This window comes from Falco biarmicus, chromosome 1 (genome assembly GCF_023638135.1).
Source record: "Falco biarmicus isolate bFalBia1 chromosome 1, bFalBia1.pri, whole genome shotgun sequence".
Taxonomy (NCBI): Eukaryota; Metazoa; Chordata; class Aves; order Falconiformes; family Falconidae; genus Falco; species Falco biarmicus.
This window is the reverse complement of record NC_079288.1, coordinates 49,184,142-49,207,235: the sequence shown is the minus strand read 5'-3', so window position 1 is coordinate 49,207,235 and position 23,094 is coordinate 49,184,142. Positions and strand designations below refer to the sequence as shown.

The 23,094-nt window shown below is 42.9% G+C and overlaps 2 protein-coding genes across 5 annotated transcripts in view; both read left to right on the top strand.

The window, feature by feature from the left end:
• LOC130147724 (uncharacterized) overlaps window positions 1–14,506 on the top strand; it is a 65,594-nt gene extending 51,088 nt beyond the window's left edge. For 2 of the 4 annotated variants that reach the window (XM_056335313.1, XM_056335303.1), the window contains exons 17-20: window positions 4,787–4,870; window positions 6,405–6,528; window positions 11,344–11,434; window positions 12,521–14,506. In XM_056335313.1, coding sequence (XP_056191288.1) covers window positions 4,787–4,870; window positions 6,405–6,528; window positions 11,344–11,434; window positions 12,521–12,595 — 374 coding nt within the window. In that variant the 3' untranslated portion in view covers window positions 12,596–14,506. Of the gene's footprint in view, window positions 1–4,786; window positions 4,871–5,476; window positions 5,519–5,726; window positions 6,056–6,404; window positions 6,529–11,343; window positions 11,435–12,520 lie in introns of those variants that run through there. The other 2 variants (XR_008821312.1, XM_056335324.1) reach the window with 2 other exon arrangements.
• A 4,150-nt stretch (window positions 14,507–18,656) lies between these two features.
• On the top strand, window positions 18,657–23,094 carry LRAT (lecithin retinol acyltransferase). The gene is made up of 2 exons (XM_056326692.1): window positions 18,657–19,212; window positions 19,725–23,094. Exons 1-2 carry the CDS (start codon window positions 18,673–18,675, stop codon window positions 19,875–19,877), a joined length of 693 nt encoding a protein of 230 aa, XP_056182667.1. The 5' UTR covers window positions 18,657–18,672; the 3' UTR covers window positions 19,878–23,094.

Genomic DNA, 23,094 nt, shown 5'->3' with positions numbered 1-23,094 from the left:
TGTGGTTTTGACATTTACTGCAGTATATGTATATATAAAATATATATATGATATGTATAATATATCACATATAATATATATATTATATATATTAAATATAATGTTAAGCCTGGAAATATTTGGGTTCTTACATTGAAATAGCTGTTGAGAATGGAGAACAGACTTACAGAATGCTTAGCTTTTAGGGAATTAAAATTTGGCCCTATTCTATACGATAGCCTCTACAAAGTGAACAAGAATGGGATCAACCCGGAACTGGTGACTTTTAAAGAAAACATACTGGGCTAATGAGATCCAACACGATAATTCCTGTGTTGCTGGTAGACTTGTCTAACCAAATTCTGTGCAGAAGGAAAAAAGAAAATTTGAGAAGGGCAAACCCATGAGCTGGGTAAAATGGGTCAGGATGCCTGCAACAGAAGGGAAGTGTTCAATCACAGCTGCCCTTACAAGTTCGGTCCTAGATTATGGATTATTCAAAGTGCTAGGCACTCAAAAATGTTTACATTTTTTTCTAATGGCAGAACTATATACAGTGTTTCTTAACATATAGCACACTTCATAATTCCCTTTTGGTCCAAACAGAATCTTTATTACCTTATTCCTGCTTACCAGAGAACTGAGAGAACTGATGTAAAGCTGTGAATAGGTAATTTCAAACCTAAATTGGGTAACTGTACCTAAAGATTACTTGTTAGAAATATTTCTAAAAGTAATACTAATGCTGAAAGCGTAATTCAGGTACTTAAGTCTGTGTATGCTCAAAAAATTAATGCTATGAAGGCACCAATATGTTAAGGTTTATTCTGGATTCCAGATACAGGCAAGTAGTATTTCTAAAAACTGGTAATAGAATAGTGTAACAACTAATTGTAAGTTTGTAGGGAATGTTCTGTATCATGTAGAGAAACACTGAAATACACGTAGACTGTGTTTAATGCCATTTGAAAGTCACCAACAGTGGATGCCTGATTGCCATGCCTGAGTTAATTTTCCCCATCTATTCAGACATCTCTTCAATGACATGATTTATGCGTCATGCAGAAACAACTTAAACTCTTAAATACGTTTGCAGCTCTTGCATCTGTTGCAAATCTAACATCACACCAGAACCTCTGTGATACCTGGGAGTTACCAGGAGGGCAGCAGGAGATTTGGACCATCAAACTGGGGGAGTTAATGAATAGGGAATCATTGTTCCATTTAATAAAAGGGTTAGCAAAGGTCCTGGTATATTATTTTTTTTCCCCAAGGTGACTACAGTGCTAACTATTGGAGAAACAAAAAGCTATTGGGACTCCCGATTGCCACCTTATAATTTGAGAAAACTTCGACGTGTCTGACATGAGCATTTAAGTACTGAATTCTTCAGGCTTTATTCAGGCGAAACCCCACTTTTGAGGGACAGCAGAGCTCCTCTGGTTGTTTCCCCTGAGAAGCATCTCTTAAACTTTTGCCCTTAGTTGTAAATATAAATGTTTTCTGTATGTCACTAAATACTTCCCTACTTCTGTGGCTTAACCCACAGACAGCGTGGATGAGAAATAGATGAATAGGTTAGACTGTAAAAGAAGTAACTTCTGCTAAAAGACTTTCTGTCAGCATTTAGTAAGGAGGGAAGTATTTTTCTTAGTTTCATGGTTATCTCAAGTGTGAGGGACTGTTAGTTGTCTTTGAATAGATAAGAGAAATATGTGAAAATGGGTTTCAGAAATGCTGCTAGATGTGGTTCTGGGAGGGTGGAATTTGAATTTACCGTTTGCCCTAGCAAAATTCTTCTGTAGATTTAAGTTGTTTATTAAATGAAACTAATTTCCTGATAAACAGATCGCGAAAGATAAATCAATGAGAGTAATAAGTAGAGAACACCAGAACACTGTCTTGAACTGGTTTTGTTTAAAGGAAAACTCTCAAAGACTGCCTGTGTAAAATGTCTGATGGAGAAGACTTCTACAGCTTATACAATTTTAACATAGTCATACTTCAGCCTTTGAAGAAGCACTACTTTTATTTTTCTTCTTGGAATTGTGTATTGAATGAAATTATTAAAAATAATGTGATTTCTGTGGCGCATGAAGTGCGGTAGTCTTACCCAGAATGAACAATGAGCTGGACTTTTTCAGATCCTTTCTCAATGGAGATGTTTAATCAAAAATAGTATTCCTAATAAATAGACCCTTCAGTATTTTCTGCCGAGTTTCATGGCACATTTCTGTTTGCATTTTTCATGGAACTGATCGTGGAAAAGACTGAGCATCAAGCTCAAAACAACTCCTTCACTGTGTGCTTCCACTGTTTCAGATATCATGCTATGGTGACTTAATACCAACGAATAACCCTTCTGCCAGACTAAACTGGAATCACTTGCAGTTCATTTTTGACAGTAACCCAACGTATGTTGTAAAACTTCAGTTAAAGCAGTTGTTTGTAGACGTTCCCTTTCTGATCCTGCTGTGCCATAGAAGAGGTTGGTGGGATGAGCCCCCAGCTGTTTTTTACTGTTTTCCCCATTATTGCCACTCAGATGTGCCAGCAGGTTAACTCCTGTAAGTGCTGCCAGATCTGTTTCAACCAAGTACGTGCCATACACTAAAATATATATCATACAAATTATGTGTGAAGTTGTAGCAAGGCATTTTTGTCATCCACAGTATCTCCCCCTCCATACTAAAATGAACTCTGGGGATCTGTCCAGCTACCGTAGACTGCCTCCCTTTCTGACAGGGACAGTGAAAATGGCAGCCAGTAGGATTTGGAAGTAGTTTCTTTCATACCCAGCTTTGCTAAAGCTTTTCAGGTCAGCCTGGCTCATGTCTGAGAAGTCAGCAGTTTTTTGTGGGCAGGAAGGAGTTAAAGGTAATGATGATTTAGCTGGGGCTGGGTTGACCTGATCACCTGATGCAGTTCACCAGTTGGTATCTACCCATGCCTTAATAGTTGGTGTACTTTAAATCATACTTGAACTTGCCACAGTGTTAACTTGGCTTTAAAGTGTAGTTCAAACATTCATGTGAACCTTGAGGGTGAATTTAGATCAGTATATTTACACTTCTTAATATAGCCTGCCTTTGGTCAGCATTTAGAACGTAGCATCTTTAGTATTGGATCTCTTATTCCCTAAAATAAATTTTAAAAAAAGGAAAACCAAAACAAAACCAGCACAATAGTTTGATATCCTCAGCAGAAGCAATAACAATACAAAAAAGATACTGATGCATTTTCAAATTGCATTGTCTTGCAGTATGGTTTCTCCAGCATAATTGCTTGACAAGACCTTTTCTTCAATTCCTTTAAATTTGACAGTTTTTAACATGTTAGACTGAAATTTGCTGTGACAAGCATGTGCCTGGGACTGAACTGTTTGGTGTTTTGCAGAAGTGAAAAAAAAAACCAAAAACAAAAAACAAAAAAACCCAAACAAACAATGTTTTGGACGTGTTTCAGTTGCTTCCTGTGTGGCTGCCACCAGCAGCTGTGGCAGAAGGCAGGAGGGGCCGTTGCTTCCCTGCTCTGAATGTTCCCTCTGCTGGTGTCCGAGGAGCAGGGAGAGGGGGTGGCTGCCTCTCCTGTGCAGGGTGACAAAACAGCAGCAAGGGGAGAAGGGCGGCTGAGGGGTGACAGGTCTAGGTGAGTGAGGAGCATCAACGTGTCCGTTAGAGGTGCTGGGACTGAAAAGCCAGGGAGGCCAGGAGAGCTGATGTGGCTGTAGGGTTGGATCAGAAGCAAAACTGGCTGGAAACTCCTGGATTCTCACTGCCTAAAAACTGGGGTATAACCTGTGCTTCAAGTTCCAGTGTTGGGCTGCTGTCAGTGTCTAACTGAAACTCGGTGACAAGCGTGTGCTTCATCTCTTGCTTTGGGGAACAGAAACTATATGGTGATAGCTTACTACCCTTAGTAATCAAGGATTGCAAGATGTCTGTGCTGTGTAACTTAACCATCAAACCTAGTGGATAAACTGTGTGGATCCCACAAGACTGAGTTTTTGGATTTGGGCAGGAGTGGGTTTGTGGGTTTTTGATGTGCAAATGGGTAAAAATAGTAAGAACTTAGTTCAGTGAGTTTAGTTCCTAAACGCTTGGAAGTCCAGTACTCAGACATCAACAAGTAAAAAAAAAAAATTGATTGGCTTCCTACTGAGCATGCATTTATGACCTTGTCTTATATAATGCTGAGATATGTACAAAATTTCTAATTTGAAAATGAAATCTCTGGTTTCTTCTATGTAGCTGAATAAATACCTGTTATAATGGCATATGAAAGTGAGAGGCACGTGTTGGCCTGAAATGGAATTTTAAATTGTGACTGTTTTCTACAAACATCATCAGAATAAACAGACATTACAGAATTATCAGGACAGTAGCAACTACATTTTTTTCCGCCTGCACTGGAAGCAGAGACTTGTGTGTGTTAAGGGGACAAAAGTTGTCAGCTAGTCAAGAAATGACAAGTAGCTGCTACGGCTTCTTCAGAGGTACCACATGGCGAAGACCAGGATGAATTTTTATATTCAAGGGTGGTGGAAGAGGGGATTCCTGGCACAGTATTTGGCTGTAAAAAGGTAAAAGGGATTTGTGAAACTGAGCAGGAAGGATCAGTTTTGTAATTTTGGTCCCCAGCCTTGCCTCTGTTCTGTGCGTGTTCCTGTGGGAAGAAAGCTTTGGAAGGTTTTCAGGAGTACTACAGAACAAGGCAGAGGGTATACACTTAAAATGACAGTTACTTCTTCAAAATGTACTATTAATTGTAGCTGTCATTAACATGTATTCATTTTTATGTTGTCTAGACCTGCCAAGCGGTCCACATACTTACCGCTTAGAAGATCTTGCCTATACTAGAAGTGGAGATAAAGGCAATTCTGCGAACATAGGTATCTTTCTTTTTCTTGCTTTCTGAAGTGATGCAAGATTTTTCACGTAAGATCTACGTATCAAGAGCTCTTAATGTTTTTTTTTTAGATGTCTCACATTACCTGGTTTTTATTTTTTTTAATTGTGGCTGTGCTAAAACAAGTATATTACTAGTGAAATATCTGTAGTTTTCTGTTTAGCAGCAGTCGAAATCTGACGTACTAAGAAAAAAAATTGCATGTCATACTGCAAAGAAAGGTCTTTGTTTAGGGTAGCAAAGTCAAGCTCCCCAAAGTTAAGAAATGCCTTTTTAAGGTTTCCTTTACATGTCAGTTGCTCCTCCTTCGTGTCTGTGTGTTATGTAATACAATCTTTTGCTTGTCTGATCATGTATAATATTCCCATACATCTAATTTTAACATGCATATGGCTAAAACATTGACAGTGTTAGGAGATGCTGAAGTTGTTCTTGCATGTAAGAGGATGTTTTTATTATATTGTTAATCCAAATGGTGTATTTCACTGTGCAGTCTCTTTACATGGATTGTGCTGCTGCTTGCATTGTTTAATAATTCCTTCTATTCCTTACTTCTGCATGCAACAATTGGCTCTCTTACTTGTTGGAGGATTGAGAGCGTGTGGTGTTCAAAGCTCAGTATGAATTAAAGGTGCGTTTGGGATTTGATTTGCTATTAGCTGTCATGCTAAAATTGATTAATTCTGTTCATTTTATGTTTAGGGTTATCGTTTACTTGTCCTTGTTTGTGAAACTGTTTTTTGGGTTGAAGAATGAAAGAATGTTGATTTTTATTTATTTTTTATTATTATTTTTTTATTCTTTTTCTTTCCCCATGGATGACCACTGTTGCAATGTAGCATTGCCAAACCATCAGTGATGCATCACTGACAGACTTCCTCAGATACAGACACTACTGCTTTATTAAGGAACAATAACAAGAACAAACTTGACCTCTAAGATTAATTTGGCTTTGAAGTCCACAGATAGAAAGATCCCCGTGACACAAATCTGCTTTCCTGATTCTGCTGTGGAACCTCTCAACTTCAGGATAAAGTTACCTGAAGCTTGTGAAAGCATATTTACAGCAATAAAAATGTAATTGTGATTTCTCATGCTTACGTCAGGATCTCACGCAAGAAGTAGGGCAAGGACCGAACCTTCAGTCATTGATCATGCTGTGTTATCGGTAATTGCAATTACTTATCTAAGTCTTGGAAACCATTTAGGGGAAGACACGTGCCTGTGGGTTGTTTGTTGTGGTGGTGATGTTGTTCTTTAGGTGTCTTTCAGTGGCAAGGGACTGTTTGCAGCCAGAAAAATAATTAGTCTGGGAGCATTCTTTCATGTCATTCTCCACACTAAGTCTCTACTGACAGAAGGAAAGCTGTCATACTATTGGTTTTTATTCAGGAGCTCATTAAACAGGATCCATATACATGGTTTCAGTTAGGATCTCAAATCAGTTTTGAAAGGGTGAATACAGATCAGTTTTAACAGCTGCTGTTCCAACTAACACAAAGTTATACACCTAACAGGTGTGATAGCACGGCATCCCCTCTACTATCCGTACCTAAAGAAAACTTTAACAGCCGAAGCCCTGGAGAATTACTTCAAACACCTTTTAAAGCAAGAAGAACCTGTAAAAGAGCTGGTAACAAGGTGAGTCGCTTGCTGTTTGGTCCTCAGTTGTACAGTAGATACATGATGGTATCGGAAGTTATCTTAAAGTATGTTAACATAAATATTACAAACCTGTGTGTATTGTTTTCAGTACATTTTTATGTATCTTTCTTTCCCTTTTTAAGTAACAGCTTGAGCAGTATTAATTGAAAAAGAATAATAACTTGGGCCTCTCCTGCAACTGGACAAAGGTAGTGAATCCATTTAGTGAAGGCACTTAAAATCCCAGAATTAGCACATTAGCGTTAGGGCTATTTCTTTGTTTTGTTCGGTACAGAATGTTTCTGCAAAATAGAAGTAACTTCTAATGTCCCTTGGGAAAAATATCTTCCCACTGTTCTTTGAACCATTTGGAGCCTCTTACCCACTTTTCTGACACATATACCAAGCCAGAATTGAAAGAAAAAAACCTCAGCTAATTTCCATTTTTAATATATTAAACGGAATACATCCTGAAGAGGACGCTTTTACCTGGTATTCATCTACAAAAGAATGTCCTCTGCCAGCGGATGGCTTTATGTAGTATTTTTGTTTTCATGGTGGTTTTGGCTGATGCTCGGGGTCCTTCCCGGGGACTGGCACATGAGACACCCACTGTTCCTGTAGCACGAGGTAATAGGGCTGATTCTCCTAAGGATGTCCAATAAAACAGTCAACAGAATTCAAACCTTTTTCTCTCTTCAAAAACAAACAAAAGCTTAATATTGCACAAACCATTGAGTCTTCTAAAACCTGCTTTCATACAACGTCAATTATTCTGCAGATCTGGAGATTCTGCCAAACCCATTATGTATTTCCATGAGTAATGGATAAACCCTTAAGTGTCTTTTTGCTTGTTGAAACAGCTTGAGTCAGAAAGGTGCAGCTCGAAGTTCAGAGAGAGCTTGGAGTTACTTTAACCCCTGATCTTTGAGTTGTAAGTGCCATTCTTTGTCTTCATAAGCGGCTCAGTGCAGGTCTCACCCACTGAGTTTCACAAGTGCCAACCAATCTATCTAATAAACTGATACCAAGAAATGTGATTGAGTTTCCTTTGAAACGTAAAGAAGGGAAGAAATGCAAAATGTCATGCCTCTTAATGGTACTTCTAGAAATTGATTCATTGTCGTTCCTTAATGCTGTTTATGTTCATAAAAAAAAAAAAAAAAGCTAGAATTTGCTGTGTCTGGGTGAAGGCAATTTATTGTGGTTAATTAGATTATCTGTTTCTGGGTTTGGCTTCCTTTAATGATGTGATAATGGAGCTTTGTGAGTGAATTGAAAAGCTACTGGGGCAAAAGAATAAATCCTTTTGTGGAAATATTTAGGATTATAAGGAATAAAGAATTATAAGCTCATGTGCTTCAGATTGTATAGTTTGTTTTTACATTACTTGTTTATTTTTTCGTTGTAACTGTCATAAAAAGAGCTACCTTACTCTTTCATTTTCCTTAGTTTCCTTTATTTAAATTGCGAGTGGTTAAGAAACATGCCAGCCATGGCTCTGGCTCACTACAGAGCAGAGAAATTCAGCCAGTTGTCTTTCATTCTTTTTCATTAAAGCTATTAAATAGGTGTACTAAACAGGGAAAAGGTGGGATTATCCTGATGGAGAACACTGAAAATTTATAAACTTCCACATTTTCAGGTAACATAGTGACAAAAGGTGGTCTTTCAAACCCTGCGTCCCAAAACCCCAAACCTATGCCATTGCTTCTTCCCCTTATGTAGAGTACATTCTTAATAGATCTGATAATCGTAAGATATGGAATAACAGACTTCTAATTTAGTGGTATTAGGTCAGTCATTTAAGAAGGATAGTCAGATTATCCTGTGAGAATTTGCTGGCTTCATCTTCTGAAATATGGTTGTTACCTTTGTGTTATGAGAGCATCCCAGTGCTCAAAAATAAAAAAAAAAATAACACCTGATTTCTTCTTCTGGGGTATTTTTACTGAGAGCTGAAGAACACAGAGTGTGCATCCTGATGATTCTAGATTGCTTTTTTTGTAGGTACATTTGTTATGGGGGGTGGGGTGGCTGGAATACTTCTCTATAGTATAGCTCATATGTAAATGCCTCTTTTAGCCTATGGACTCGGTTCTTGATTTCCTCTGATGTGAGGAATCCTATCTCTTCCTTGATTTAAATGCATTAGATAATTTCTGTTACCATTATTAGTTCCATGCATTTTAACAGGAAATTCAGAGGGAAACCTGCCTTTGAGCCAGCATGGGCAGCACTGGGAGGGAAGTAGTTAGGCAGGCACCCCATTGTGCGTAAGCATAGCAGTTCAGCTACAACAGTGAATTTTCCTTGTTTTACTGGTTTCTGTCACAGACTTAATATTCTTGGAAGGATTTATTTGTTCTCTGTGCTTTTTAAAAGCAGCTCTTAAAACTTTTGATTGATTTGTACAATTAGGTAACATTTTCTTCCTTTAGATCTCAGTTAATTAAACTTAAATGGTTTAATTATGCTGGATAAAAGCATGCCAGCATTTTGGTTAGTGCGTTGCTGCTGCTTAAGACTATTATGATGGTTGTAGTGGTTTTTCTTTTTTTATTGTGGGAGTGTATTTTTTTGTGCGGAAATATATTGGATGCTCAAATGCTTCAAACTTCAAACAGACTTTAAAATATTGAACATGCTGACCTTTGTGTATTATATTGTAAACCTAGTTTTAGCTAGAGTATCTCACTGTAAATATTTCCTCAAAGTACTTGAAGGGAATTCACCATTCTGTAACGTTCCAAATTAAGATCTGTTGCTAGTATTACATACTCCCTCTGCCAGAATTACTGCAGAAAGTAAAACTAAATTCTTCCACTGCTTTTACTGTTTGCTTCTGCTTTTATAAGCTCTTCAGTTTCTTTCCTGATTTGTCTACGCGACTGATTTTCATGAAACGTTTTTTCAGACCTGGGATATTAGCTCCTGGAATACATATCCCATTAGTCTAGTCCTTGCGGAGAGATCGGCCAGTTGTGAAATTGCTTGATGCCTGGAAGTCTTTGCCAGTTCTTCAGAGTAACATTTGCAGTGTAGTGTTTTGGTAGACCTCTAGCTTTCATGGTATATTCTTATTGGAAATAAGTCTTGAGTTTTTTAGTTGAAAATTTTGTGGGGTCCTCTGATCCTGCTATGTAGTGGATTATGCTATTAGATTTACTAAATTAGGTAGATGACTTACTGTGGAAATGGCTTTATTCTTCGTATTCCTGTTGTCTAGTAGAGCACTGTTGAATTAATTGAACTTTCCTGCCTTCCCAATGGATTTGCCTTTGAGCATGATAATGTTGCTTGGCAACAAGTTTTCAAGGGAGGTCAACGGAATGCTAACGCCAGGGTTTTTCCTAATAACAACTAATAACGTTAATACTGAAGCAGAGTGTGGCAATGAAAGGGTAGAAGCAACAGTGAAAAGCCCTCGCCTGGCACACAGGCACAGAGACTCCGTGACTACTGCTTGCAAGAGCATAACAAGAACCGAAGTGTTTGCCAGGCTGCTCAGCAGGCTCATCTCCTTCCGTGAAAGGTTTGCATCCTATGCCCAAGATACAGGGGCATACAGAGCTGGGAACAGCAGCAATGACTGCAGTTTTCAAAATGCTAAAAAGGAGCTGAAAAAGATAAACCTCACAGTGACAAAGTCAGCAGTGTAAGAGCACTGCAAGAAATTCCAGCTACTTAAGGGGACAGATTTGAAGAATCTGCCCCAAACAGATGAAGATCAGGTAGGTGGGTAAAGAAAAATAGGTGGTGTTGGAGGAAACGTGATTTAAGTTGCAGCAGTAAAACATCTGGAGGCAGAGCAAGAATTGGATACCATCTTTCTTTGCTATTCCTCATCTTGCTGATGTTCTGATTAAATCCTTTCTTATATAAAAAAGGAAAGCTATTGAGTCCTTAGACAAAGAAAATATTGGAGAAAAGCAAAAGCAAAGAAAAGCAAGACTAGAAGAAAGGTGACAAAATGCTGAAAAATTGTGCAAGGAGAAGCAAATGGAAATACGCTGTAGACCTATTTATGGAATTTGAAACAACTTTGTTAGGAAACCACAGAGCCATTTGCCAAACTTCCACAAAAGTTTCCAGATTGGAACTGCACCAGTCAAAAGCAAGGATGGAAAAATCCTTACAGTGGCAATGGAACAGAAAAATAGGTCTGTCACAGTAAAATAAAATTTCATCTGAACAAAGTACGTGGCTCCAAGAAAGCATTGAAATGTAGCTCTACTTTCCACTTGTTATAAAATTATCTGTAGTTGGTCGTAGGAGTTTAATCTAGTGACTCGTAGTTGTATCTCAGTAATAAGGAGGATGCCTTCCCAGTTAGCTGGTAGCCTTTGTTAGCAACAGTGAATTCCAGGAATTAAGCGACGGTATTTTTCAGTATTAGAACTAGGAAGTATTAAAATTACTTCCCTCTGCCCACTGTGTTCTCAGAGTTCATATTAGATCTTGAACTTCTTGTCTACAGAGCCTTCTGTATGGGCTTTAACTCTTAGGGGGAAAAAAAAAAAAGTAGAAAACAACCTCATTAGAAATGAATGAGTCATGAAGTTGAATAGGAGAATGATTACTTTATGATCCTACTTTAAAACTGTTAAGGGCTGTTGATTTGGGGTAAGGCAAAGGAACAAGAAGGTAGGGAAGGCCATGGGTTAATCTTCAGTTAACTTTTAGGCTTGACTCAGCAGTGGTATGCCATCACAAGCGTGGAATTTTTGCATGCTGTCTTTTGCTTGACGTTCTGTACAAGCCTTTTGTACAAATTCTCCTGAGAAATAATGTTCAGATTTTACCTTGCAGATACGAGTTGCCAGGAATCCATGGATTAAACTTTGTTCTGAAGAATTCCCTTGGTGGTGGTGGCATAGCATCCCTAAGAAGTGACCCACAGGCATGTATCGAAGCATGTGTTTTAATGCAAATCCTTTATAACTCTGTATTACACAGTCTCCTTATAACCAGCTTTGGGGCTGGAACTGTAAGCTTTTAGTTTTGACTCTTCGGTTCCTTTTACTTTCCTGTTAATATACATTATCTACCTAATTGTTTTAAGTTTTAAGATTTGTAAACAACACAGGGAGGTAGAAGGTTTATTTAGAGTATTGGGTGAAAAAGATATGTACAAGGAACTACTAAGAGAGTCTTCCAATCAGTTGCACTCATTATGATGCGCTACCTGTGGTTTTAGATGCACCAACAAAATTAGCATCTCAAAAATTTTTGGAGTTGTACTAGACAATTCTGATCGTTTCCTAGTACGTACAGGAACTGTTAACTGTATAACAGCTCCTCTAGCTTAGCCTATGACTCCTACAGCTAAAATGTTAATAATATAAATCTCAAAGTGCAAACTAGATGGACAGAAGACCTTTTGTGTTGACGTTATGTGAATCTGAAACTAACTTTTTTAAAAATTTGAAACATCTAAACCTGAAGATGAGATCCCATAATGTGGCAATGCTGTGGCTACGGCAGAGCACAGTTCTGCCACCATAGGGTGACAAATGCTTATGTGTACAAATAATCTCAGCGTGGTCAGGAGGACTGTTCACAAAACAAGGTCATGCTATGTATGAATCGGCTAGCAGAACTGACCCCAAATAAATTGATTTTAGCACTAGGTAAGAAGTAAATTGAAGAAACTATTCAATCTGTTCAGGTTGAGATGCTTGAAAACTAAACTGTACATTGTTTTCCTACGTCATTACATTCATTCACAAGTGAGGAAGCCAAATAAATGAACAGGGTAAATATAACTCTGGATAACTTACAATCCAGGGCTTGATATAAAATTCACCCAAAATGTGTCTATGTAAGTATATGTTGAGATAAATACTCATAAAACTTAAAAAACACACTGCATTCTTACACTGATTATAGGAAAAATGCCTTATGAACCCATTTATAAAACTTATTTTACAAAGGTGGTATATTTAGATGGCAAACTGTAATGTTGATTTGGGTGTTTTTCTTACAGGGCAAAGCACTTGGACAGATGCTGTTGGATTTCCAGATTAAAAATGTTCCCGATTTAAAATCCCTGATAGAGTAACAGGTGTTTAATACATATGCTTTTAACACTGAGTGGTATAAAAACACGTTATAAACAAGAACGGGCTTCTTGAGTGAGATATATTTTAGTGTGGGGTTGGTTGTTGGGGTTTTTTTTAAGTCAAAGAGTAGCAATTAGTGACAGTTATCTCTCAGAGGCTTAGCTATATGGCACAGATTAGAAAATGTTTTGAGTAATACCAGACTAATGGCTTTGTCTGTGACTGATAACATTTCCTGTGTGGATAATACATTGGATGAAGAATTAATTTATTTCCTGTAAAATAGAATTAATCACATTGCAACATAACATTTAATTATGAGACGAGATAATCTTTGGTCCAAGATGGAAATTGTCTCCTGTTCAGTCTGTCTCGCTTTCCCTTCTCTCAATCTTTATTGGAAAATTAAATGGACCAGCGTCGTTGAGCTCGTGGCAGCTGCGTTTGTCCTGCACGCAGAGTGTGTCTGGGCAACCTGCTGTGCATCGTGGCGGAGTCAGCACCGTCTGGTACTGGGTGACAGCCTTCCCCAGCGGGCAGTAAGGAAAAGTTGGCGTTGTTACTGTTCCAGAGTGACTGGTAGTAAATGCTGACCTTTGGTGGTAATCCACCGAGCTTCTAGCACTTTGCCCAATTAAAGGCAGGCTTTATTATTACAGCTCCTAACATCTCTTACTGATTAATCTATCAGTTTCAATTTACAACTTTCAACTGATAGATTAATCAGTAAGAGATTGCAGATCTCTGTGTGGGAATAAATCTGGAGATGAGGAGAGTGCAGTGAGCTAGTCCGCCTGCTCGTGCTCTCTCGTGGTGGTGCATTCCTGGCAGGGAGGCGGTGCGCCTGGTGGTGGAGGGATACCTCGTTTTGTTTCAGGGCTGTGAAGTCCTCGTTTGCTGCAGCAGAGTTCCACCTGGATTGAATTCTGGACTGTCATTTGCATTGCCCTTCCCACAGAAGGGTCCACAAACTTTCCACAGAAAGGTCTGTCTCCTGCTGCAAAGGAATACCCTGTTTGAACGCAGCGTGCTCCATCCCTTTCCGGATTGCGCCATCACCTCCCCGGCTCCCCTCCTGCACAACATGACTGGCGTGTTCAAATTCGGGTACTCCTGAACCTCTTGACCTGATTAGGCAGAAACTTAAAAATCTGTATCATACCTCCTGGGACAACATTGTGGTGGAAATTCTGGCCCAATGACTAACTGTATTTCTTCTGCAGAAGCCGTAGAAATATTACTCCACAGGTTCAGGCATTTTATATTCCCAAGCTAATATTTTCATTTATTTTGGGGGGACTGTATTAATTGTTTAGTGCTGACAAAATGAGACTACTCATATCAGATAAAATCAGGAAAATGAGTATTTTTTTGTCACCAAAACTGTTAGTTGTTCCTAAATCTCAATCTGTGCTATCACTACTATTAATTTGCTAGTCTCTTGCTTGCTAATGAGGACTATAAAGTTAATTGTTCCCACCTTTTCTGTGGTTTTGCTCATTTGAATGGAAGGTATCGTAAGTGAACACTTTACCCATCTAAATATATTACTCTCTTAGCGAGTCCTAAGTGCTGTGTATACAGCATGATTCAGTCTAGTTGTAAAAAATGAGTCATTACTTCATTGCAGAAAAATATCTAACTTAACTTCAAAGGGAAAATGGCATGCTGGCTTTATTATGTTTACAGTTATTGATTGTTAGAAAACTCTTGTTAATAACTTGGAAGCCTGTTAGTTTAGCAAGACACAGAGGTATTGAAAGGAAACAAAGTGGGAGACCCAAGTAGCAAACCTACAAGGATAAAAAGGCTACAGTAAATATTTGCAGTTCACTCGATAAGCTGTTTAAGTGACTGTAACTGTGTATACAATTATTTTTGAATAAAAGTGAACATTTATGAAGTATAAATTTGCTTTAGTCATTGATGTTGTTTCTTTGACTGGAGGAGAGCAATACTTAGTTCAAAGGTTCTTTGATTTGGGGTTGTTTCACTTGCCTGCAGTTTCATGCATTGTCTTGCTGGTCCCCTTCTTCCTTCAGATTTTGTCTGTTCAGTCCCCAGTCTTTGTTAAATACAAAAACTGAAGAAGTAAATGATACTATTTTCTAGAGAGCTGGTCATTTACAGCTCTACAAAGGAAGCTGTAATTTGCTGAGAAGAATGGTACAGTGTTCAGATGGATTGGGTATGGCAATACAAAGGCGTTATTTCTCTCTGGAGTTGCCCTTTTGGATGCTGTGAAACCATCCTTGAAACAGGCTTTCTGTCCATTATGCGGTTCAGCGTACCAGCTGAAACCAAGTGGTACTGCTTTTCAGATACTTTTCTCACAAATTACAGCCTGTAAAAATCCCTATCCAAAGATTTTATTCTCCTTGACCTCCTTAACAGGTTTTGAATTCATGAACCTGTACTGCTGGAAGCGGTCGCAGCTGACCTGAAAGCTTGGTAAAGCTGCATTTGTTTCTTAATGTACAGTAGAGGTTGAGTAATTGAGAGAGCTTTGGTAAAACATAAATTGTACTTGAAGGTGAGCGTGTATGCAGTCAGCGCTGGTTTAACTTCAATTTAAAAAAAAAAAAAAAAGGCATTTTGGCATTTTGCCTGCTTGTTAAACCAGGGCTGTTCCTCCTGCGGGCAAGAATTTAAGCTTCCAGTTGCCTTTCTTTCCCCGATTTGTGTTAGCTGTGTGGGCAGGATGGAAGTAGTAGTGCCTAGTGTAAGAAATAAGGTTCCATCTAATATACAAGTTTCGGTGTAATGGAAACTGGCTCACACCTCTTGCCTGGGAAGTTTTTGTGCTTGTGGCTCATCTGCATTGCAAAACAAGGGCTGCGTTCTCTTACCTGTCACAGCCTCCTTGCCACAGCTCACCTAACTCTCAAAAACAAATAGTTTTATCATTAAATTATTCTATAGCAGCTAGAAGTCCAAAAAAAAATACTTTGTCAGTGTTTGTTGTTTAATATTTCAAAGTAATTTTCCCACTGAAATTTGTGTGTTAAAGGTACAAAAGTTATTATGCAGAAGTGATCCAAGATAAAGGATGTGCCAGAGTGCTCGAGGCATAGAGCATATTCTCAGTTTAGCCATCTTCCATGAAGCCATTTTTCCACTAAAATACAGGGGTGATTTTCCCCTTTAGAGGAGAGGAAAAATAATTGTAAGTATACCTTTTAAATTTTGTTTTGCATCATGGCCCTTTGAAAGTTAAATAGGAGTGCTGCCCTTAACATGTTAAAAGCAGGAAATGCCGGGTGCAGGTTGTCTTTCTAGAATATGGAAGGCTTCATGCAGCAATTACTTTGCTATGTTGTGTGAAGTGTTCTGCAGACAGCAGCGCTTGCAACAGTTGCAAGGTGGTGGCTGAGCATTACCTGGGTGGATTTCACCTGCTGCAGCCGGGTGCCTGTTTTGGCTGGGGGCGCAAAGCAGTTTCCCAGACCTGCCTGCTGTGTAATGCAGTTGGGGTTGTTCCGTTGGGGAGGGAGGGGGGAGGCTCGTGGGTGCCTCAGGTACGAGGAAATTGCACTGCAGAAATGTCGCACCTCTGCCCTGACTTCTTTGAAACCCTCCCATGGAGTAAGACTTCAAGTCTCCTCCTCGTGACTATTCATCTTCAGTTTCATCCTGGTTTCCTTTTCGGATTTACCTGAAATGGACCCTGGTGATTTTGGGATTAAAGCTAACTAGCGTTAAGGAAGCAAACGAAGGATGCCTCCAAGTAAACCATTCTGCTGGGAAATGGCTGTTTCTACCAGGGCGTTCAGCTGAGTTCCTCAGCCTTCCTTCGGGCAGGAGAGAGAGAAACCTGCACTGTGGGACATGAAGCGTCTCTAACACCTATTTCAACAGGGACCATCCAGACGCTCCCTTGGCAGCTTTGGGAAGGGTCTGGGGGTGGGGGGTGGGGGGTGGGGGTGGGGTGGGGGGAAGCTCTGAAGATGGCAGCACAGGGCAGAACCAGGGCTTGCCCTTGCAGGAGGGAGATGGAAACCTTACTGTGCCAGGACTCTGTGGAGTCTTTGGTAACCTCCCAGCAGTGACACAATGCTCCAGCTCTGGACCAGGTGCTGTGGCTGTCACCAGACAGGTGAGACCCTTTATCCCGAGGAGGGAGTTTAATATTTTTTTCCCCCCCTGTCCATTAAAAATAACGTACTAGTTAAAAATGAGAAAAGCTCCCCCTCCTCTCCCTGTTTTTATTTACTAGTAGCAAAAGCTTCAAACCTTCTAAATCCATTTAAATGTGGATTTGAAAATATGCTGGTTTAATTATGTAATTGCGTGGGGGTGGTGGCTAATTCACAGGTTCGTACCAGCATCACAAACCACATCTATAAGGTATTTTCTCTTTTGTAAGTGATCCCATTTGAAGGGGGGTGGGGGGGGTGGGAAAGCTTGAGAGGACTAAGCCTCTGTTGCATAAAAATTTGGCTGAGACTCTCCAAAGAAAATCCCAAATGCCTGATCGCTCTGGTCAGAAGTGTGTGATCTGACCACACGAGGTTATGGTATGGCCCTCTGTGCAGATGAAGCAAGGTGAGGATAATCTTCAGTTCCCCAGGAAGCTGGGCTGTGCTCCAGCAGGAGGAAGCAGGAGGGCAACGCCAGCCATCACTTTTTGCTGGCAAGCAGTGAGGTTACCCACTTGCCTGAAATATTTTCTTCACTGAGGAGTGGAAAACTGGCTTAGGGTCATTGATAAGCCTCATCTTTCCTGTGCAGAAGATCCTGCCTGGGCCTTGGTTCTGTATCCGTGGCGGTAGGAGGCTCTCACCTGCTGGATCATTCACATCCCCTTTGCCTTTCTATTCATACTAGAGCTGTTTCCCTGCTGGAAAGAAAAGGGATGGGGAATCTTTTTGCTTTTTTGCTCGTGTGACTAAAGAGGTTCTGCAGCTCGAGGACGGTCTAGGGATTTCATTCTTGACCCACAGGCTCTCAGGTTTAAAGTGACTAAGGAGAGGGGAAAAAACCTCGGTGTTCCAACACGGTTTGCCTGTGGAGAGGCGCCAAGCAGTTGCACGCCAGCGCTGCTCTCCCTGCTTTCCGGGTTTGTACCTGGCGCCGTGTTACAGTGAGCAGCCACAGCCTGCAGGAGGATGGCTGAGGCGAGCCGGCAGCTCCGGAGCCGGGGCTGGGGGAAGATGCTCTGACAAACTCGCTCATCCCCCCGCGCACCCCGAGTCTCACCGAGGGCAGCGCTTGCCCCGCAGCTGGAGCCGGGGCCGGGCGGCGGGGGCTGGGGAAGGGATGTAGGCTCGGGGGGCGGCCGGGCCGCCCCTCCCGGGGCCCTGTCACCTCCCAGGTAAGATGAATGTCCCATCCATCATCCCGCAGTCCCCGAGGGGGCGGGAATTTGCTGGGCTACTGCAATTTAACTGGCCTCAGCCGGAGCGGCTTTGTTGAGCCGAGCGGGCTGCGCTGCTGCGGGCTCCGTTGCCAGGACCTGTCATTTACATACGGGATGAGCAGGGACAACTGCCTCGGGGATGCCTCCCGGCTTCTCCCGCTCTTTCTTTTCGGGCGAGTTACATTATAAAGGGGATCGCTGCCCCCCTCGGATGCCCGTTTTCCTCCGAGCCCCAGTGCCACGGCTGCGCTCCCCTCTCCCACCGCCGGGCGACACCGCGGCAGCCCCCTGCCCTGCCTCCGAGCCTGTGTCCCTCCGTGTGTCCCCGTCCTGCCCCGTCCCCGCCCGCGGGCGCCCGCGGCCCCGCAGGTCCCATCGCCGGGAGAAGGAGGACGAATGGCCGCGGCGCCGGGAGCCCCGCGCTGCGCCCCCCGGTCGCACGAAGGGCTCCGGACGCGCTTTTTCCTGCCATCCCACCCGGGCAGCGCAGGGGGAGGCGGAGGGCAGCTGGCGGGGCCGGCCGGCCCCTGGGTGCGGGCTGCTCGGCCCGGGCCGCCGGCCGCCCCGCCATAAATCGCGGCGCTGCCCGGGGCGGGCGCTGCCGCTCGCCGCAGCCGGTGGGCTGGCCCGGGCCGCCCCGCCCCGCCCCGCAGCCTAGAAAAGCGGGGCCGGGCGGCGGGCGCTGCTCGGCGGCAGCGAGGGCTCCCCCCGCCGACCATGAAGAACCCGGTGCCGCAGGCGGCCTCGCTGCTGCTGGAGAAGCTGCTGCTCCTCGTCCACGTCCGCCCGCTGCCGGCGGGCTCCGGCGGAGAACCGCCGCCGGCCCCCAGCTACTACGACACCAGCTGCTTCAAGCGGGGCGACCTGCTGGAGGTGCCCCGCACCCTCTTCGTCCACTTCGGCATCTACCTGGGCGAGAACCGCGTCGCCCACCTGATGCCCGACATCCTGCCCGTCCTCACCGGCGACCGGCGGCAGATCCAGCAGGTGGTGACCAACAAGCGGCTCATCCTGGGCGTCATCGCCAGGACGGCCAGCATCCGCGTGGACACGGTGGAGGACTTCGCCTACGGCGGCAGCATCCTGGTCAACCACATGGACCGGCTCTTCGAGGACCAGGTGCTGGCCAGCGAGGAGGCGGCGCGCCGGGCCGAGAAGCTGGTGGGCGCCACGGCCTACAGCTTGCTCTGGAACAACTGCGAGCACTTCGTCACCTACTGCCGCTACGGAGCCCCGGTCAGCTTCCAGACGGACAAGGTACGGCGCCGGGGAGCCCGGGAGCCGCTCCGCCGGGGGGGCGCGGGGCTGCCGGGAGGGGCGGTGGGCGGTGCCGGGGGCGGGGCTGCCCTTCCCGGGGGGCCCCGCTCCGCTCCCCGAAACGGGGTCAGCAGGCACCGCGCCCCCGGGGCCGCCCCCCGCCGGAGCTGACGGGCCCCCTGCCCGCAGCGGTGCGGAGCCGCTCGGGAGGGCGGGTGACCTGGCCTCCGCTGGCTTCCAGCGGCGAGAAGAGCGACGCTGAATTCGCGGGACGATTAACAGGCGCTTAAAAAGCAGCTCCGGAGCTACCGGAGCCCGCTGGAGCCGCGGCCGGTACCGGGGCCAAGCGGGGCCGTGAGCCAGCCCCACTCGCCCTGTGCTGCGCACTGGGGAGCCCGCTGAGGGCTGGGGTGCTCTGGAACGGAGGGACTGGGCAGCTCCAGCTTGCCCCGTTAGAGCTTTCCTCTTTAATCCTGATCTTTTGCTTTTTTTTTTTTTCTTCCCCCCTCCAGTTCTGTGAGACTGTGAAGATGATTATTCGGGACCAGAGGAGTGTACTTGCTTCGGTGCTTGTGGGACTAGCATCAATAGTCTGCCTGGGTTTGGCACCCTCCACCACGCTCCCCACTATCTTCATTCCCTTCATTCTGTGGATGGCTGGCTAACGGCCTGCTCGGAAGCTCGCAGCCACTGTCTGTATATAGGATGTATGCTACTGTATTTATGAAAGCATCAGTGTCACGTAAAGTTTCTTAACCTTGTGTGCTGTTTTTAAATACAGCTTTGTCTAGAACGCAGTGCACAAGGCATAGCTTACTGTGTAAGCCGAATAATAGATTTCCTGAATCTCTGTTGGTACATTTTAACACACCTTGAAATCATGAAAAAGTAGGGTTGCGATGCAGTTCTGCTCCTTGCCATTAGCCATAAGTGATTCTGGTAATGCTTTCACATTCTTCAGTTTCTTGGTTGCATATCCAGGGGCCATAACTATTAATAAAAATGGATGGTGGTGTTCCACAAAGTGAAGGATGTGGAGAACAAACTACTTGCCTTTTCCTTAGATACAGCGTATATTCAGAAGTCACTGTCTTCATTCACTAGAATATCCATTAGTGGAGATACAAGTAAGTAAACTGCCTCGATTTGATAGCAAAGAAGAAAAAACAGCTCTAGGCTGGGTGCTGCGGGAACACATCTGGCCGGATCAGCTGTAGTCATTTCCCTTCTGGGAAGTTTTCACAAATCTCTCATTTGTATGACTTGTATAAACACTTGCTATGGTGTTGAACAACTTTTTAACTGGATTAGTGGTAAGGAAAGACAGCAATTCCTCAGCGTTTTCCTTGCTACTGGTAGTGGTTAGTATGGCTAATACAAATGGCTACAGAGGGGTTTTTTGAGATGCAGGAAGAAACAAGCTTGCTGTATGACAACTAGTGACATACAAATGTTGGAAGTTTCCAGCGTGCCAGGGCACATGGCAGGGAGGTGGAGGACAGATGCTCATTCTAGTTCCTGCCTTCCCTCAGCGCTGGGACCGATGTGGATGCCATAAAGCATCAGGGATCACTGGAGCAGTTTCTGTGCTGGCTGTATTGTCATTTTGGATATTGCCTTAAAACAACATGCTGTCACGTGAAAGATGACGTGTCTTTCTGCACTCGTCCCTTGTGAATAAGTATTCACTCGCCAGCAGTTGGTGCTAAAAACGTTTTCGTCTTCTGTTGAGGCCTTTCCATTTATCAATAACTTGTAAAGTTGGACTTGAAATCAAGTTCATCTAGCCAATTGTTTGAGCGCTAAAAACCTTTGCTATTTTTTTTCTTAGCAATGTCTTGATGTATGCAGAGAAATTGTTCAGCAGCTGGAATGCCTTGCCTGCGATACACGCACTTACACATTCACGCGCTATGCTTGCCTTCCTTTCTGGTCAGAGGCAAATACGGTGGTGTCTTCAGCGAGGACTTCTGTGAGTGGTGTTCAGTATCCCGTCATCAGCACTGCTACTGAAGCGGCCACTTTCCCTGGTTTTAGATTCGTTTAACCATGCTGTATAAACCCATCCTCCTTGCCCTAGACCTTACAGCTGCTTGAAGATTGGATTCTTGAACTGTCAGTCTATCTGGCCGCTCTCTAATCATCTTCTTCTGGCTGCTCCACTCTAACCGACGAAGAATGTAAAGACTGGGGTGAAATTCCAGGCTGTTAGGAGACGGCAGCATGACTGCTGCTGCCATCAACCAAGGGAGGATTTCAGCCCAGCTTTCAGTACGCATTCAATCTGCAGCCCAGCTCCAAGCAGCTGGATATCAATTACTGCTGGATCCTTGCAAACAACTTCTGTTCCGCTTTCAAAGATTGCCATGTGTAGTGTAACTGTTTCTGGTAAACTTTTCAAATTAAGGTGTTTTTTAATTAACATGAATTGCTTTTTCATCGTGTATGTGTTAGTAATATTGACATAAATACTAGTGTGTTTTTTTTACTTGCTGTGTGTAAGGTATGAACTGTAGTCATTACTGTAATTATATAAATAGAATTTATTCATTTAAAAATGTCTACCGGTCTCTTGAAATGGAGTGTAATGCTATAGCATTACTCTTAACGTACCCCAGTAGGGCACTGAACAGTCCATTAACATGCAGTTACATGGTGTCTGATTACAGGTAGGCTTTTCTTTTCCCCTTTATTTACTTGGGATTTATAAGCATTCCAGTAATTCTTACAATTCACTTATGCAATAAACAACGGGGTCATGACCAGTATCCAAATCATAAGTGGGATTGTTGGAAGGCAGGGAAATGTTCCTGCTCCAGCTTCACTATCAAAGGACCAGTGCTCCTGCTTTGCTAATGCTATTGAGCAAGAAGAATCCAGATTAGACTGGGGGGGCTAAAGAGGGATTTTCATGGGTGTCCATGAAAGAAATGAAAGCAGTTCCTTGCAGACTTCCACCTCTATTAGTAGAATTTCCTTCAAAGAAAAAGTAAAGTTTTAACATTATGAAATACTATGAAATGGTCTAGAATGTCTCCTTGTATCCTTTCATCAAACAGAAGTAATAATACGGGCATAGGAACAGAAATTCAGCTGTGTGTTTGGGAGCTTTTTCCTACCAGCTCTAATTCTAGCAGAGATCTGGAAATTGTGTTAGAAGTCAGGCATGAGTCAAATTCGTCATACTCTGGGAGGAAAAACAAGGCTAGCAGGCATGAATTCTCATGTTCAGCTCAGCCGGTGGTGTTTGTGCTCTGAAATATTTTGGTCAATGTCAGCGTCAACTTTTTTTCTGTAATTACTTGAGTAAAAATAAGCACATGCCCTAGGTGGAGCATTGCATTTCAGACTTGAGCTCAACTGTGATGCTGTTGAAGTGAAGGAGCTAGTTATAATAAGAAAAACACAGAAAACTGTGGAGCGGTTCAGCTGTTTGGAAATGTGTGTGCTTAGAAGTGAAATTGTTCATTGGTAACTAAGTGATGGTGACGGGGAGTGTAAATCTAGAGTTGCAGCTCATTTTAGTAGTGGGGCTGTTTTGAAAAGCTGTGTGGTTAAACCAGAAGATGTAATGGAGGAGTATAACCATCACCCCTGTGCCACTGGGAAAGGCAAGTAGTGAAGACATCAAGTCAAAAAGATAGATGTTGCACTTCAGGCTTTCCAAAGAAAACAAAAATAAAATGATCATTCACAAGGCTTGAAATGTTTTTACAAACCCTGCATTTAAAAGGAAAAAAAAAAAGTTGCTAAATGAAGGCATTAGAACAGTGAGCTTTCTGTTTGTATTTATTTTAGCTCGGAACATAAATGATTACTCATTTTGTGGTGAACAGTCATCTGCTGCTTGATTTCACCTTTGGGTCCTCCTGTGCTGAAAGA